Raw genomic sequence first — 16,316 nt, 5'->3', positions numbered from 1 at the left:
TTTCCTTTGTCCGCCTTTACGAAACAAGTACCCACCATCACAAATTGGTAGCAAATCTAAATTCTTTGTCCCTTTACCCTCTCTCCTCCTTAAACTCGTGGGTATCCCCCCTTCCCTATTCAGCCACTGCCTTCTTTCTTCTTTCCGCTTCTTCCCTCCTTGTCCTGCGTTCCCTCGACGTCCTGCTCCTCCCACGTCTCCTACAGCTTCTATGCTTTTCTCCACGGCTTCTTTCTGCTATGTAAGCTCTCCTATGTCCCTTCTCCTCTCTTCTTCCCAGCTCAGCTATTGCTTCGCTTCCCCCTCCTTTCTTAATCTCGCTTTGTTTGATGCACTGTTAGTCAATATCCCTTTCCCTTTCTGCAATCTCCGTCGCAGGGTTCTTGATTAAATCCCCACACGGTGAGACTCATTTATAATTTTTTGTTATCACTGTTCTTACTTAAAATAAAGCTTACCAGACCCCCTTTCTGTTGTTGCTGGTTCTCTTTTCCCCCCTTTTTTTGATGGGGTGACTTTTCTCAGCGTCAGTTAGTTTAAATGAGAAACCTGGTGCTTGCTCTGCCGGGTCTTGAGGAGTCTCACGGTCGAGCGTGTAGTCTCTTTAGCGCGAGGTTCTCCCGTCCTCCTACCTCTCTGTTTTTATTTCTTTTTCTGTGGTATGAAGTAACAGGAAACCCCCTTTTGCGCCGCTCGATGCTTCGACTGGAGACCTCCCCCCCAGTTTTTTTCAGGGGTTAGCGTCGTCTTCGCGCCCCCTCCCTCTCGTTTTCTGCGATAGGTGTTCTCCACTGAAGAAGAGCACTTTCCCCGACTGTCTCCTCAAGCGCACCATGGCAAATATATTTTAGGATTTTTTGAGCTGCTCCTGCGAAGATGGCAACCTTGTTTGCAGTGGCATCCTTGTGGTCTGCCAACAGATAACACACAATATCAGTCAGGGTCCAGCCTGATTTGGCTGTTGAAAGATGTCTCAGGGAACAAGCTCTGAGATCTGTATCATAGCTGTCAACTTTTCCCTTTTCTTGCGAGGAATCCTATTCGGAATAAGGGAATTTCCCTTAAAAAAGGGAAAAGTTGACAGCTATGATCTGTATATAAGGGACTATTGCACCCCCCCCAAAGTGTCCATATTTTCCAGGGGTGTCCCTGATTTAGAGAAGCTATCCCGGTTTCTGATTTGATCCTAGAATGTCCCACTTTCCCTTAAGATGTCCCTGTTTCCATTGGAGAAATGTTGGAGGGTATGGAGTTATCTGACCCCCAAGCTGTCTGAAAGCAATCCTGTATTAGGGAAGTTTTTTTTATAAAAATGTTTAATGTTTCATTATGTTTTTATATATGTTGGAAGCTGCCTAGATGTGGCTGGGGCAACCCAGTAAGATGTGTGGGGTATAAATAGTAAAATCATCATTATGGAATGGGACCTCCCTGTTTTCACCGGAGAAATGTAGGAGGGTATGCTATCGTCCTTCACCTCCCCACAAACGTATACCTGCCATACATAGGAAATCCCTTTCTAATTTCCCTACAAATAGGCTGAAGACATTGTATGGAAACAAAGAACAGTAAAAGCTTTGCTAAGTGCAACAGGAGTTGAAATGCTGTTGAAAATGCTGTTGAAAGTATTGATCTCCCTTTAGTAAACCAAACCAAGGGGGGAAATGCTTGGGTGTTGGTGGGCAAAAACATTTTCATGAGAATCTACCTCAGAAATTCTTGTTTCTTATGAAAAAATTTTCCTTATGGACTAAGGAAATACATAAATCCGAATGCATGGTATTTTTAAAGTAAATGACTCCACAGTTCATGAAAACATTTCACCTTACCTGAAATTGCCTATAGTGGGGGTTCCCAAACAGTGGTCTAGGGACCACCAGTGGTCTGCAAGCTTCATTCAGTGGTCCAAGTTATTTGTGTGAAGAATGGTGGGGGCAGCAGACTGAGCGACTGATTCATTGCTCTTATAATCCAATGGTCCACCTGGATGGTGAGCAGGGTGAATATTTTCTCCTTTCCCCCCTCTTTTTATCACTTTATTTCTTTATAGCCGAAAACTTTACAATAAAATATTAATATCAAAAAAGAGAGAAATGACTGGAGGGCAGCTGGTTGCGGGTAAGGAAGCACTTGGAAGGAGTGGAGAGGATTAGCAGTGAAGTTAATGGGAGTCTAGGATGAATAATTTTAATGCTGAATCTGCCTTAAGACTCAAGCTGATGGATGTTACACTGAAGAACTTTGCAACAGGTCCACCCATTGCATTATGTTGATTTTTATAGAATTCAATTCACAGTGCAATAAAATGCAATACATTAAACCTGCAATTTACATGGGGGCTACATTCCAGGGATCATGGCTAAAGACAAAATCGTGTATAGTCAAAACCAGCATTTGAAATTTGCCAGGTGCCAAGCAGCTTGGATTTTGGATTTTGCCTGTTTTCACACACTAACAACACATCCTGTAGCATTCTATCTCTGATAATTTATCTGCACAAACAGAACAAATTTCAGGAACCACAGGCTAAGGTGATCAGCGTGCATCATTTATCAAATTGTCTTAAGCTGTTATGTTAATACTCACCCACTGTACTTGTTTTTTTTTTAAAAAAACTTGTCTTTTCAAAAAAGGTTTCATACAGAATTTCTTTTTTAAAAAACAACAACAACCCACGTGTCTTTTCAAGTTTTCCAAATAAGAGCAGCTTTTCAAATGTTAAAAAGGGGTGGGTGGGTGGTTTATCAGGTTTGCTTAAAAAAATGTGGGTAAGGTTACACTGCATGTTATGACTGCATATTTGTATATGCCTTCTCCTCCTGTCTCTTCCCTCTTTGTGAATAATGTAAAAAGCAACCTGCTCATCCAGATAAATGGCTGCAGGGATGGCCAGCCCTGTTGTGATGCAGTGAGAGAGCTGCCCCAGGCAGCTGTCCTTGGGTGTCATGAAAAGCTTGCAAATTTGTTTGCTATTTTATCTATTCTTACTGTAGTTATGAGCAAGAGAAGCCATTGGGGAATCTTCTGCCCCAGGGGCTAAATTTGCTTGGGCTAGCTTGGGGACCAATGCACCTGGACTTGGGAGGCAACCACCATTTACTGCTTTGTGTTAGGCAAAAAAGTGTCACAAGAAGATAAGATCGTGCTGGATCAGGCCAATGGCCCATCCTGTTCTGACAGTGGGTGATCAGATGCCCATGGGAAGCCCGCAAGCACAAGAGCTCTCTTCCCCTCCTGCAGCTTCCAGCACCTGGTATTCATAAGCGTTGCTGCCTCTTGACTGTGGAAGCAGAGCACAGCTATCATGCCTAGTAGTCACTGATGACCTTCTCCTCCATGAATTTGCCCAATCCCCTTTTAAAGCCATCCAAATTGGTGGCCATCCCTGCCTCCTGTGGGAGTGAGTTCCATAGTTTAACTATGCACTATGTCTCAGGCTGGGACGCGGGTGGTGCTGTGGGTTAAACCACAGAGCCTAGGACTTGCCGATCAGAAGGTCTGCGTTCGAATCCCCACGATGGGGTGAGTTCCCATTGCTCGGTCCCTGCTCCTGCCAACCTAGCGTTTCGAAAGCACGTCAAAATGCAAGTAGATAAATAGGTACCGCTCCAGTGGGAAGGTAAACGGCATTTCCATGCACTGCTCTGGTTCACCAGAAGCAGCTTAGTCATGCTGGTCTCATGACCCGGAAGCTGTACGCCGGCTCCCTCGGCCAATAAAGAGAGATGAGCGCCGCAATCCCAGAGTCGGCCACAACTGGACCTAATGGTCAGGGGTCCCTTCTTTATCTTTACCTATGTCTCAAGCCGGCTCTAAAATGGCCCATGCCATGGACATTTCTAGCCAAGGCATATTGCCAAGTAGATGGAGATGGGGCCAGAGCCATCTATGTATTTGCCAGACTTAGAATCATACAACTGTAGGGTTGGAAGGGACCATGAGGGTCATCTAGTCCAACCCCCTACATTGCAGGAATCTTTTGGCCAAGGTGGGGCTCGAACTCATGACCCTGAGATCAAGAGTCTCATGCTCTACCAACTGAGCTATCCCATGATTTTGCTTGACTTACGTTTGAAGAACACGGTGAGTTTGCAGCCAACAAACACAGAATGCTGCCTTGTGCTAATCAGACCATTGGTCCATCTAGGTTAGCATCACTGGCACTGGCTGGTAGCAGCCCTTTGGGATATCAAACACAGCATCTTTCCCAGCCCCTCGTGAAGATGCCAGGGATTGACACTGGGACTTTCAGCAACTGAGATACAATGCTAGATTGCAGTTAGGTTTCGAGCACAGTTTATAAGCTAAAGGTTTGGTGCACATCTCTGTTCAATACAAAAATCCAGTTTTTAAGTTCATTAAAAAAGAAGAAACATGCACGACACACGAAGAGGCTTTTACTGAGTCAGATCATTGTGTTCTCACAGGGGCTCAAACTGCTCCCCTCTTTTTACTCCCTCCTTCCTTATTATCTCCTTCCCTGTTGATAGTGGTCATCATAAAAATCAGCATTCCCGGGAGGCTCAGCTGATCTAAATCCCGCTTTAAATTCCCACTCACTACTGGTGCAGTCAGTAGTCTAAACACACCCACCCACACCCATTTCTTAAAGAAGTCATCCTCATCTCATTGGCTGCAGCAGAAGTGCAGGCAAACTAGCCAAGGGCATATAAGTAAGAAGAGCAGTTTGCAAGAGAGCAGAAACATCTCAGTCCCAGTGGAAAAGCATCAAGGGAAACAGCTGGCCTATCGGAGGAGAAGGTAGGGGACTCCAATTTATTCAATGTATTAGCCATCATTTATAGCAGAAACCAGGCGATTGCATTTCAGGAGATTAAGCTTGGAGAAATGTGAAGATCAGGAGAAGGTCCTGCAGAACAGCCTCCCCCAAACTTGTTGTCTTCCAGTGGGTATCTCTTTGACCACTATGAGAACAGAGTTTTGGACCTGATCCGGAACACCTCTTCTAATGTTCTTATGGCGCCTTCCTTGGGTTTTTGGCTATAACTCCCATCATTCCCAGCCACCACATCTTTGCTAGGTATGGCTGATGAGAGTTGTAGTTCAAAACATGAAGGACACTAGGTTGGGAAAGACTGATGGACAAACCTCCAGCTTAGGAGCTGAATCCTGAGTTATATAGTTCCATAGAAATGTATAGTCATTGTAGGTCTGCTCCAGCAGGGAAGCCTTGTCTTGCTGTAGCAAACGTGAAGCAGCAACCTTTCCTAATGCACAAAGGCAGCAGCTCATATACTGTAATAGCTCTCATCTGACAAAGCCCACAATGAAGAACTAAGGAGGAGAAGCCGATGCATAAAGGATAGGCTCAGCCTTCACTTTAAGCTTGATTTATGTCAAGCTTTACAGGCCAGAGATGGGGAACCTGTGGCTATCAACCAGAGACAGCATAACATGGTGGTAGTCCAATGACATCACAAGGGTCAAAGGCCACCTACCCCTTTTTAGAAGCTAAATCACGGAACTGTAGTCCTCCCTTCAATTTAAAAATCTGCCAAGTCAATTTTACAGAATTAATCTCCAGAATTTAAATCTGTTGCCGGAGCAAAGAGGGGAGGGGCTTTATTATTTCTCAAACACGTGATCACGCACATGCATTTCAAAACAATAGAAATTATCCCTCTATAGTATCGTTTTGAACCTCATCAGAAGTAGTGCTCCCAACATGAGATGGTGGGGAGCAGGGCTATGCTAGTTGGGGAACAGGTTTGTCTTCTTGGTGTATTTCTGATTCCTTCTCTCCCCTCCCCCCCTTTTTTAAAAAAAGAATTTTGGATGTCTATTTAATATAACATCCCCTAATAAATCTGTCTTGCTCCTTACCCCTTGCCCCTCCTGTTTGCTTTTTAAACATGTGTCTTTGCTGGGGATTTGTAGTGCAGTACTTCTGTTTACTCAGAAGTATATCCCAGTATCCTTAACAGGACTTTGTTCCAGGGAAAGGTTTCTAGAATTGCGGGCTGAATCTCTGATCCCTCTCCCCCCAGAATTATGAGCGTGGAATGTCTTTCAACACTTGCGAGTCTGGCAGTGTTCTTATTTTCAACCAGAAAAGGAATTTTAAGCTTCTGAAAAGGCATAGGTTGACCCAGGCAGGCACAATCTGTGGCCCCGTGTGGTGAAATAACTGGGACAGGATGCGGGGTTGGGTAAAAATCAGACCAAATCTTTATAGACCACAGCATAAAGTGGGGTTGGCATGGCAGTAGGGCAATGGTCCATTGCTTCAGTCCTTGCTGAAAAGAACTGAGTTCTCCTCCATGAGAATATTCCAGGGCTGAGCCCTGACATGGTGGAAGTCAAATGCCCAGGGTCTCACTGAGTGCCTGGGGTGAGAGATTCCAGCCATGCGGGGGCCCTAACCTGATCTTAGGGTGTGCATGGCCAATATTTTCCCCTAGACACATTATGGAGGCCCCCATTGCTTTACTGATCCTGCCCAATGCCATTTCTGCTGATATACAGACCTTGGTTAGTTGGCATCCATCTGTCTCGGGAGACAATGGAGAAGCGCACCTTTGGGGGGGGGGTGAAATCAAACCATTGGAGAGTTAATGGCTGCTGTGGCTGTACACCCAAAAGGGAAATACATGTTTTGCTGCTGTTCTGACCATTGCCTAACAAAAGTACACCTTAGGTCACTGAGGGATAGGTGAAAACCCCTCAAGGTTGGAAGAAAAAATTCCTTTGATGGCCTGTCAACCAGCAACCCAAATAGCCTAGTGAAGTTCTCACACAGAGGGTGGATGGATCGTTCACTACAGACAAAGTGTTCCCATAGCCCACGTGAGTGAGACCTTTTAAGGCCTCATCCTTCTTCCCGCTTGCAAGATCCCACGGGACGACCCACCGTGTTTGATCTCTCTAGAAGGTGAAGGAGGTGCAAAGGTGCCCCCCCCACTGGCCGGACCCTGCACTGCCAGGTACAGTCACTCCGTGTGCGGTGGCACCCGGAAACATACTACTTTTGTTCTTGTTTTTGTGTGTGTGTGTGTGTGTGTGTGTGTGTGTGTTGTTTTTGTTTAGGTTGCATGGCAGAGCTCATTCACTGAGCATTCATTCTGTTTTGCTTGTGCAAAAATTGCGGGGCGCTCCGTCGGCCTTGGCTGCTTAGTTTTATTGAGCATTTGTTGAAATTTGCTTGTGGGAAGTCTGTACAATGCCGCATCACCAAAGTGTTAGCACACATTTTCCAATGCATTTCTCTGGCACTTCCCTTATGGAAAAGTAATCTGATTTTGTGTGTGTGCAAGAGAGGGAGCTAGTTTGTTTCTCAGGAGCACCCCATCAAGTGTCTGGGGCTGGTAGGAAGTCCAATAACATCTGGAAGGCCAGAGGAATCCCCATTCTTGCAATCTTGGATTTCCCCCAGATAATTTGGTGTCACCTGGCTTTTTACGTGTTTTTGCGTGCTTAAATGCACACTTTGGTAAGATAACACCTGGTTTCGACACTTCCTCTGTATGTCGTTGCAGGTCCTTTGAACCAAGTATTTTGACACATTGTGGAGAGAGCTTCTGTTCTTGTGCTCTCTTATTTCCCATCACCATGCAGGCTGCCCTGAAATGCTTCTTCTTTGCACTTCTAAAGACAGGTAAGGAGTGTCTGGGAGCCTCCTGGAGGTCTGTTCCTTCCAGGATGAATAGATTTGGAGCCAAGCTTGTGTCACAGGATTGGTATTGATACAAGATGGATAATGCAGCTTTCTGAAATGCCTGTAGCTCATTGGTAGAAGGCGACTTGTATTTCCTGGGTTTTTTCTTTTCAAATTGTGATTTTACGTTGCAAAAGATCTGCGGGTATAGGATGGTACGCAAATTTTAAAAATAAAATAAATAGTAAATAATAAACTGTTTTGCATGCAAGAGGTCACAGGTTCAGTTCCTGGCATCTCCAGATAGGACTGAGAACATACTGTGTCTGAAATCCCGCTTTTGGGGTTTTTAAAAAATCACCGCAAAGTAGCTTAAAAGTATTTTTAAAAAACCAAAAACAAACCAGAAGCCACTCAGAAGAAGATATAGAAAGGCCTATCAGAAGTAGAGACATCCATGTTATCTCAAGATGTGCACCCAGAAACTTCAAAGAAAACAAAACATTTTTTTTAAAAAATTGTGACCATTTGCCAGTAAGAAAGAAGGATCAGGTACTGCTGGGGAACACCTTTCAAGCTGAATGTGTGGATGGACAGAGAGGAGATTGTAGTCCACAATACTGATGATTCGTGGCAGTTATGAGGAATCATTGAAGCCATGCTCACAATACGCTCCAGCCCATTCCGTTGGGAATAAAGGGACAAAAAGCAGCCAAAGATAATATGGAAATAAAGAAGCAGGAAACCCCCATTTAACTCCCATCATCAATAATAATAACATCACCTGTTTTCACTTCTTAAAACCCCCTCAAAGTAGCTTAAGAAACACTAAGAAGTTGAAATACTTTATTGTCACTTGTACAACTTGTATACAGTAAGATTACACAAGCACCCCCCACTCAGCTCACTTAGTATTAATTCCCCTCGTTTACTGACGCACACCCACCAAACCTGAAAGTCAGTTCCCTGTTGTTATCTTTTCATTCAGCAGCCTAACAGCGTACAGATAGAAGCTGTTCTTTACTCTGTTGGTGCAACTAATCATGCTTCTATATCTTCTGCCCGAGGGCAGGAGATCAAGAAAGTGCCAGCCAGGGTGTGAATCATCCCTGAGAATTTTCCTCACTCTCCTGAGGCAACGTTCTTCCGCTGTTTCATCCAGCGGATTCACGGGACAGCCCATAATATCTTGTCCTGTATTCACTACCCTCTGTAGGCACTTCCTATCAGTTGATGTCAAACCAGCGTACCACACTGTGATGCAACAAGAAACAACAATTAAAAATCATTCATTTCCTTCCTCTGTTTGACCACTTGATGCCTCTTCTTATATCTGTGTGTAAACTCCTACTCTCTGGCTGATCCACGAACCCTGCAACGGGCACAAACGGGGGTACCCCGAAAGTAGGTGACCCATGGCTTATTCCTGCACAAAAGTATCTTCATTTGATCTCATTTTTAAAAAGTGTCTTTCCCTCTTCCAGCTGCTTCTCTGGAGTGCGAAATCTGTACCGCCAAGGGGACCAATTGCACTGGCAGCATGCGGACCTGTCCTGGGAACAAAGAAACCTGCCTCATCACACTGACGGAAAGCACCATAGGTGGGTAGGAGAGGTTGCAAGCCAGATCAGGGCAGTGGGTGGGCTTAGGCAAGACCACTGACAGCTGCTGCCTGTATAGATGGCACAGTGGACTTTTCAGCTCAGGATGGGGCTCTGCATGGCCAGGGTGGAAGATTGCATTCTGTTTCACAATGCCTTTCCAGAGACTGAGGTTGAATCACTTATCTTTTGCTCAAGAAAAGTGGTGGTGGGGAGAACCCATGGTCCTCCGGATGCTGCTGAACTACAACTCCCATCAGCCCCAAGCAAGCATGGGCAATGGTTAGGGATGGTGGGAGTTGTAGTTCCGCAACATCTGGAGAACAAAATGTTCCCCACATTTTGGATCTATATCATCTGTATGTCACCCACCTTTTTGTCATGGAAGGTCAACTATTTGGGTGCACAGGTACACGGATTGTACGCTAGTAGACCTGGGCGATGTTTCAATTCATCGTCTGAAACCTCTGTGAAGTACAGATCGTGATACTGGTTTCAGACTTTTTGAGCTAGTGATACATCACAGCTCCCTGGCCACCGCAAGCAGAGTGCATCTCACTGCAGACTCTCCAAGTGTCTGTATTTCCCCGGGATGTCCCTGATTTAGAGAAGCTGTCCCGGTTTCTGATTTGATCCTTGAATGTCCCACTTTTCCTGAAGATGTCCCTATTTTCATTGGAGACATGTTGGAGGGTATGGCATTATGTGACTCCTGAGCCATCTGAAGGCAATCCTGTATAGGGAAGTTTTTTAAAAAAATGTTTAATGTTTTATTATGTTTTTATATATGTTGGATGCTGCTCAGAGTGGCTGGGGCAAGAACTGGCAAAAATGACAGAAAGACTAAGAGGCAAAGACAACAGAGACTTTGAAAAAGATTGGGAACCATTCATATTATATTTGCAGAAACAAAGAAAGGCAATAGACTTGATGGCAGGATTTAAATAAATATTCACATTATTAGCATCAGAAAATGTTTGTAAGAGAGTGAAATAAGATGATGTATTTTATTTTATTTTTATGTTTTTAAGGTTTGATGTTATGTTATTAATATCTTTTTCTGTTGGGAGATAGCAAAGCAGGTGAAAATAGAAACAAATAAGAAACGCAAGTTGGGGGAAGTCTTGGAGGGGAGGGAGAGAGGAGTACGATATATAGCAAGTGTTAAGAATTTGAGATGTATGTAATGAACGAAAAGGAAAAATGGATATATATATAAAGAGTGGCTGGGGCAACCCAATAAGATGTGCAGGGTATAAATAGTAAAATTATCATTATGGAATGGGATGTCCCTACTTGCATCGGATAAATATTGGAGGGCATGTCACTCCCATCTGGTTGTTCTGTGCTTGTGGGAGCCATGATGTACTGCCAGCTCAAATTGCCTGTTCTCCCGACCAGGAGGAAAAAGGCAGCCTGCCCCGCTTGCTCAGGTGAAGGCAGGCAGATGGGGCTGTGAAGGGAGGGAATGAACAGGAGCTCCTTCACCTGAGCAAGCGGGCAGCCCCCTTCCCTTCCTCCTGGTTGCTCCTCCCTCCCTCCATAGCCCAGCCACTTTTTCAGCCTTTTTCGGTGTTATTTCAGACATCGTGATATATCAGTCTATCATGATGGTAAGAAGGTGGTATGTCATGATGCTGAAAGCCAGATATCGCCCAGCCCTATATACAAGTTGAATGCAACTTGTGAATACTCCTCGTGCGACTCACACATAAGTGACCGAGAGCCTGTGCGTTGGCTGGGGGAGAGTACCCCTGGGTCTTTGCAATATGCATCCTACAAACAAACAATGGGTGTTCTACTAGTCTACTATATATTGTGGAAAGTCCTTGGTTGGACTAAATGGCCCTTAGGGTCCCTTCCAACCTTGCAATTCTATGATACCCATTCAGACACTTCGTAATATATTGATACCAATTTTTCCACGATGGTTCCCGAGATCAAGGAGTACCGTAGGTTTTGGTCTTTACTGAGTACAGTTGGAAACCATTTTCAAGCAAGTGGGGGAAGGAAACTTTCCAAATTGTGCTGATTTTTTTTGTTTGCTTTATAATTCCTAAACAACAAAAGTGGACGGGTAGCCCTTATGGTTGCTAAGAGACCTATAATTTAAGCCTGGAAGGATAAACGCCCTGTGTTTGCCCCACAATGGGCTGAGGATCTCATGGCCCTGCCTGCATTTGAATGTATTTCCAATAGGCCTCAATTCTGCATCAATATGCGCATATGAAGGGCTTATATTAACTTAGATGTTAAACTTTAAGACACCTGTTGATGGTTGATGCACCTGCAATGAGAATGGATAATTTTTGTGTGTTCCTATTATTTTATTTTATTTTACTTTATTATTTATTAAATTTATATACCACCCTTAATCTGATGTTATTCTTTCTTTCTCTTTTTTCCTTTTATGGTCTTTAATTCTTTCCCCCCCTCCCCCTTCCTTTTCTTTGTTAAATTTGCAAATAAAAAAATTTACTATTAATAATCAGAGCTGCTCTGGAGATGAAGCTGCTAGTTGCTAAATAAACCTCTCTCCTCTTTTTTTTTTTTGGCTACTTAAGACGGAAAGGTGGTTCAGACCGTAGAGAGAAGCTGTGCTTCCACTTTTTGGTGCAACGCCCCACCACCTTACTTTGATATGGGGGGAGGAAGAACCTACAGGTCCAGTTGGGTCTGCTGCACCGGGAAGACCTGCAGACAAGTCACTCCTCAACGTACGTATATAAATTTCATGCTGGTCCGTCTCCCCAAAATTCCTTATCCTTTCCTTATGTTCACTCCCTGTAACCAATGGTGCAGGGGTCATGGAAGGCTGAAGACCCACTGCTACTTCTGCAGAAGGTGTAATGACCAATTAGGTTATTTTAATCTGTTTAGGTGTTTAATATAGATGAGACCCAGTTCACTCTAGGAAGGCACAAGTAAACCTCAGACAACCAATATTGGATTGTCTCTATAATAAGTTTTATTGATTAACTCACATGTCAAGGCAAGGAATATTTAGTCAACCATAAATCTGTTCATACACCTTTCATACTCACCACTCTTCACTCTTCACTGAATTGACCAGGTTCAGTAAGAGCCACGGGTGGCAGACAACAGCGCTGTCAAATGTCTGGCACACGTCTTAGGCTGGAGGGCTTTGCCAGATATACACCTTGTTGTTCATCTGATTCTTGGCATTACACAACTCCTTACTCCTTGTTTTTGGCATCTCACATCCTTGTCCTTGGCATCATCTCACAACTCTTATCTTACCTCAAAGGTAATGTTGTGTAGCCCTTCTTGTATGTGCTGTTCTGTACCGTTCCTACAACATAGTTCATGATCAGTTCACTGACAGTTCAAAGACATCACATCCATTTTGTGGTGTTCTTCAGCCATCTTTAGGCCCATACAAACCATGCCATTCGTTACAAAGGGTCTCCGTCTCCAGCAACCTAGAGGCACCCAATAGGCATGGGTGTCAAAGACTGGACAGAGGAGGAATGCTGGAGACCGCCTCCTGAACCTTCCAGAGAAGAGGAAGACAGTACAGATTTACAACAGTTGTTTGAGGAAGGTTACGGCTCAGAGGCAGATGAGGGGCAAAGTTGGGAAATAATGGAAGAGGAGGAAGGGGAAGCAGAGCCGGAGCAGCTGGCTGACACATTATCACTAGAAAGCATTTGAGACCCACCTTCTCCCAGAACCTGGTGAGCATTGAAAGCAGGAGAGCAAAAGGCTCGGAGGCAAATGGCCTTAAGCGGGCACCATAAGGTGGGTGGTGTTGTTGACAACTGAGGAGAGAAGTGGGGTGGAGATTACTCAGAGCAATGCCATTACTCCAAGAGGCTGCATTTCTAAGCCTCTTTCTGTGAATATTGAATAAAAGACCTTGGTAAGAGCTTTCCTTATCTATCTATTCCTGGCAGCCTACCGTGGGGGGATCAGATTACCTGGTGCCTGACAATGGGTGGGGAAATTTTAAGCCACTGTGCGCTCCAAGGCTCTGCATTCAGGAAGACCAAAAGCAGAAGGTGCTTCCATTTCAAGACAGTTCACTGGGAAGAGGGGTTGACTGTGAAACCGCTCTGGAAATTGTAGCTCTGGGGGTGGGGGGCAGGAGATATGTGACAACTTGACTTAAGGAAATGGTGGAGGCTCAGGCTGTTTGCTCACATGACCCTCAGGCTGAAAAAGGTCCCTGCCTCCCCCGCTCTGTATTTCTTTTTGGTCCAGTCCTTGAGCTGACCTGGAGTATCTTTTGTTTCTGTTTTCAGTGCCACCGCTAAAGCCTAGAGCCAATACAATGCTGAACCCATCCAATTCCTCCTGCTCAGGCACTTACAGCACTGAGATGGCGAATTGTACCAAGGTGGAAACCAATGGCTTTGGCAGGGCCTCCAGTAAGTGATTTCCTCCACAGTGCAGGTTCATTTCTTCCATGATCTGTAGGCGGGTGGGTATTTATTGCAGATATTGATATAGCACAGTTTGGAGCAACTGGAAGCATGAGAACGGGCTCCTTTTGGAAATATGAAGCATTGTCCAGACCCATCAAAATATAATTCGAAATTTTACTGGCAGAACTCTACAAAAAAGCATCACATGAGCATCAAAGATACATCCCAAATATCCATGCAATGTCTCGTGCTGTCCAGCACAGGCTCAGCATCTTAGAAATAAAAGATAACTTCATAAATCAAAACATCTCTCTCCCCCCCCCCCAATTCAGGAGTGCTGTCCAAGGACACTGAATCTGCCAGCTGTCTCTCTTCTAGTGTTTCCTCTTCTAGCTGCTCCTCACCCAGTATTTCCCAGCTTTCCCCCTCTGGACTATGCCCTTCTACAAACCACTATTCTAAATCAATATTATCCTCCTGCCCTTGGGAAGGTTCAGAAAAAGGGGGCGGCGGCTCCCACCATTCCTCCTCTGTACAGTCCCTGATAGGTGTTCTCCTCCAACTACCGCTGTTCCACACTTTCTCCTCTCTATATCCTGGGATTCCCTACACTTTGAAAATCTAAATAGTAGAGCTACATCAATTGTGTGGGGAATCTCCAGATTTAGGGGGTGGAAAGTATGGGTGTGGATGGTTCCAACACAATGTAGTATTTTGGTTTTGCCGTTTACTTGTTAAGATATTGTTTTATTTTAATGTCTTATTGTGTAAACTGCTCTTGGGTTTTTAATGAAGAGAGGTCTTTGCAAGTGTTGTTGCTGCTGCTGCTGTTGTTATTACATGAAGGTTCTTCCTTGAGGCAAGGCGAGACAACTGCCACACATACTGGATTTTGGTTACCCTTAGGTGGCAGAGCGAGGGAGATTTGAGGCACGTGAGATGCAATCTACAGGAAGGTCTCTTGCAAAAAGCCCCATTGGAATGAAAGGACCTTAATTGCCAGAAATTGGAAAAAAGAATTCGTGCCAAAAAAATGCAATGGCAGGATAAATTACTAAACTATATCAAATTAGCTAGATTAACAGAGGCAATTAGGGGACTCCCCAGACAAGAATTTCAAAAAGAATTGGGAAAATGTAAAAAATACTTCACAAAACAGTGCCCTAAAATACACACCTGGACTTGTTTTGATTAATGTCTGCAGGAGACGTTCTGGTTTTCTTTTTAAGTCATAATTTGAAAAAATCGTAATAATAACTCATAAATGAAACAGTTCACAAGAAGTAAATAAGGAGGCCATGTACAGGATAAAGGAAGTATTTTATTTTGTTGTTTTATGTTATGTTTATTTTATGTTATGTTCATGTCTTATGGTGGTGGATTCGTTTATTTGAGTTGTGGTGGATTTATGTTGTAAATAATAATTTAAAAAATGGAATGAATGGAGCTGGATCAAGGTTGTGGATCATTTCCACGCAAGTCAATGGCTTTGGATAGATGGGCTGAGCTCTACTGGTGAGCAGTAGATAGGCCTCGCTTTGTGGCAAACACAGGGTTCATTTCAAACAGAGTAGATGGAGCAATTTGGAGAGCAGTTGGAAGCAACAATGTCCCGGCAACCCATATCTTGTCTTCCATATCCAGATGAAACCCCCACGGAGAGGCTTTCGAATGGTTGCACTACGAGGTTTGTGTGTGCTTCAGAAAATAGCAAACACTCTGAGTTTACGGTTGGCTATGATGTCGTTCATAAGATGGAGTCTTCTAAGGCGGCTCAACCCACTGCTGTCCTCCTGCCAAGCTTCTCTGGGCTCCTGCTGCGGAGAATCCTGTTGTAAAAGTTGCCTGCATGAGATCGCATCGACTCTCCCATTGAATTCTGCCTCCTCTTTCACCCATGAACCACTTCCTCTGAATGCACTTTGGCCTTTACTGCTTTCCTCAGTGAAAATTAATATTGGGATTAAAACAAATGACATGTTAAATGCATGGCAGCTGTGTTTATTTGTTAGGAAAAAATTAGACCCTTGTGGCAGAAAGACATTTTATATTAGTGCAGAGTTCCTCCAGTTCCTCACAACTGACAGTAGTGAATCACAGAATGACAGAGTTGGAAGGGACCCTGAGGATCATCTAGTCCAACCCGCTGCAATGCAGGAATAGGCAGCCATCCCATATGGGGTTCAAACCTGCAACCTTAGTGTTACCAGCACCACACTCTACCCAACTGAGCTAGCCAGGCAATTTAATCAATCTTATTTCTCCCAAAGGTTCAAAGGAATAAGCAGAGACCCAGTTGGTGAAGGGTTTAATGCCATCTAGTGACTAAAGCATGCAATTAGCATGCAATCCGGAAGTCCGTTCTTAAACCAAAACTGTTCTTAAACTGAGGTGCGCTTTCCCTAATGAGGCCTCCCGCTGCCAGTGCCCTTCCACCATTCGGATTCTGTTCTTAGACCGAGGTAAAGTTCTCAAACCAAGACACTATTTCAGGTTTTGTGGAGTTTGTAAACCAAATCGTTCTTAAACCGGACTGTTCTTAAACCGAGGTACCACTGTATTCTTCTCTGTTTTGGAAAGTTGTTCTTTATGCATTTGGACACCAGTACAGATACTGTAGCCAGATTTTGCATGAGGTCAAGGAGTAAGGTTTTGTCTATGTTTGAATATGGGTGGATGCCATTTTGAGTTATAGTGGCAGACTGAACCTTT

The 16,316-nt window shown here is 44.2% G+C and overlaps 1 protein-coding gene across 3 annotated transcripts; it reads left to right on the top strand.

The window, feature by feature from the left end:
• Positions 1 to 126: 126 nt before the first annotated feature.
• Positions 127 to 15,589, top strand: LOC308484429 (phospholipase A2 inhibitor gamma subunit B-like). Of its 3 annotated transcripts, none has more exons than XM_081019387.1 (6): positions 127 to 402; positions 7,497 to 7,615; positions 9,100 to 9,216; positions 11,781 to 11,933; positions 13,482 to 13,607; positions 15,249 to 15,589. In XM_081019387.1, the coding sequence occupies exons 2-6, from the start codon at positions 7,570 to 7,572 to the stop codon at positions 15,440 to 15,442; spliced, it is 636 nt and encodes a 211-aa protein (XP_080875513.1). In that variant the 5' UTR covers positions 127 to 402; positions 7,497 to 7,569; the 3' UTR covers positions 15,443 to 15,589. The 3 variants fall into 3 exon arrangements, with proteins under 3 accessions (XP_080875513.1, XP_080875512.1, XP_080875514.1); XM_081019386.1 differs by lacking the exon at positions 127 to 402 and adding an exon at positions 3,935 to 4,761; XM_081019388.1 differs by lacking the exon at positions 127 to 402 and adding an exon at positions 5,818 to 6,944.
• Positions 15,590 to 16,316: the final 727 nt, after the last annotated feature.

The sequence above is a fragment of the Podarcis pityusensis genome (genome assembly GCF_964106645.2).
Source record: "Podarcis pityusensis genome assembly, chromosome: 8".
Classification (NCBI taxonomy): Eukaryota; Metazoa; Chordata; class Lepidosauria; order Squamata; family Lacertidae; genus Podarcis; species Podarcis pityusensis.
Note: the sequence above shows the minus strand (reverse complement) of the source record. Positions and strands in the feature narration are given on the sequence as shown.

What these genes read in the sequence shown, in the direction of transcription:
- LOC308484429 (XM_081019387.1), top strand. Translation starts at nt 7,570, where the DNA reads ATGCAGGCTGCCCTGAAATGCTTCTTCTTTGCACTTCTAAAGACAG. An exon ending in CAGACAAGTCACTCCTCAAC is followed by an intron (nt 11,934 to 13,481) that starts GTACGTATATAA and finishes TTCTGTTTTCAG; the next exon opens with TGCCACCGCTAAAGCCTAGA. An exon ending in TGGCTTTGGCAGGGCCTCCA is followed by an intron (nt 13,608 to 15,248) that starts GTAAGTGATTTC and finishes TTCCATATCCAG; the next exon opens with ATGAAACCCCCACGGAGAGG.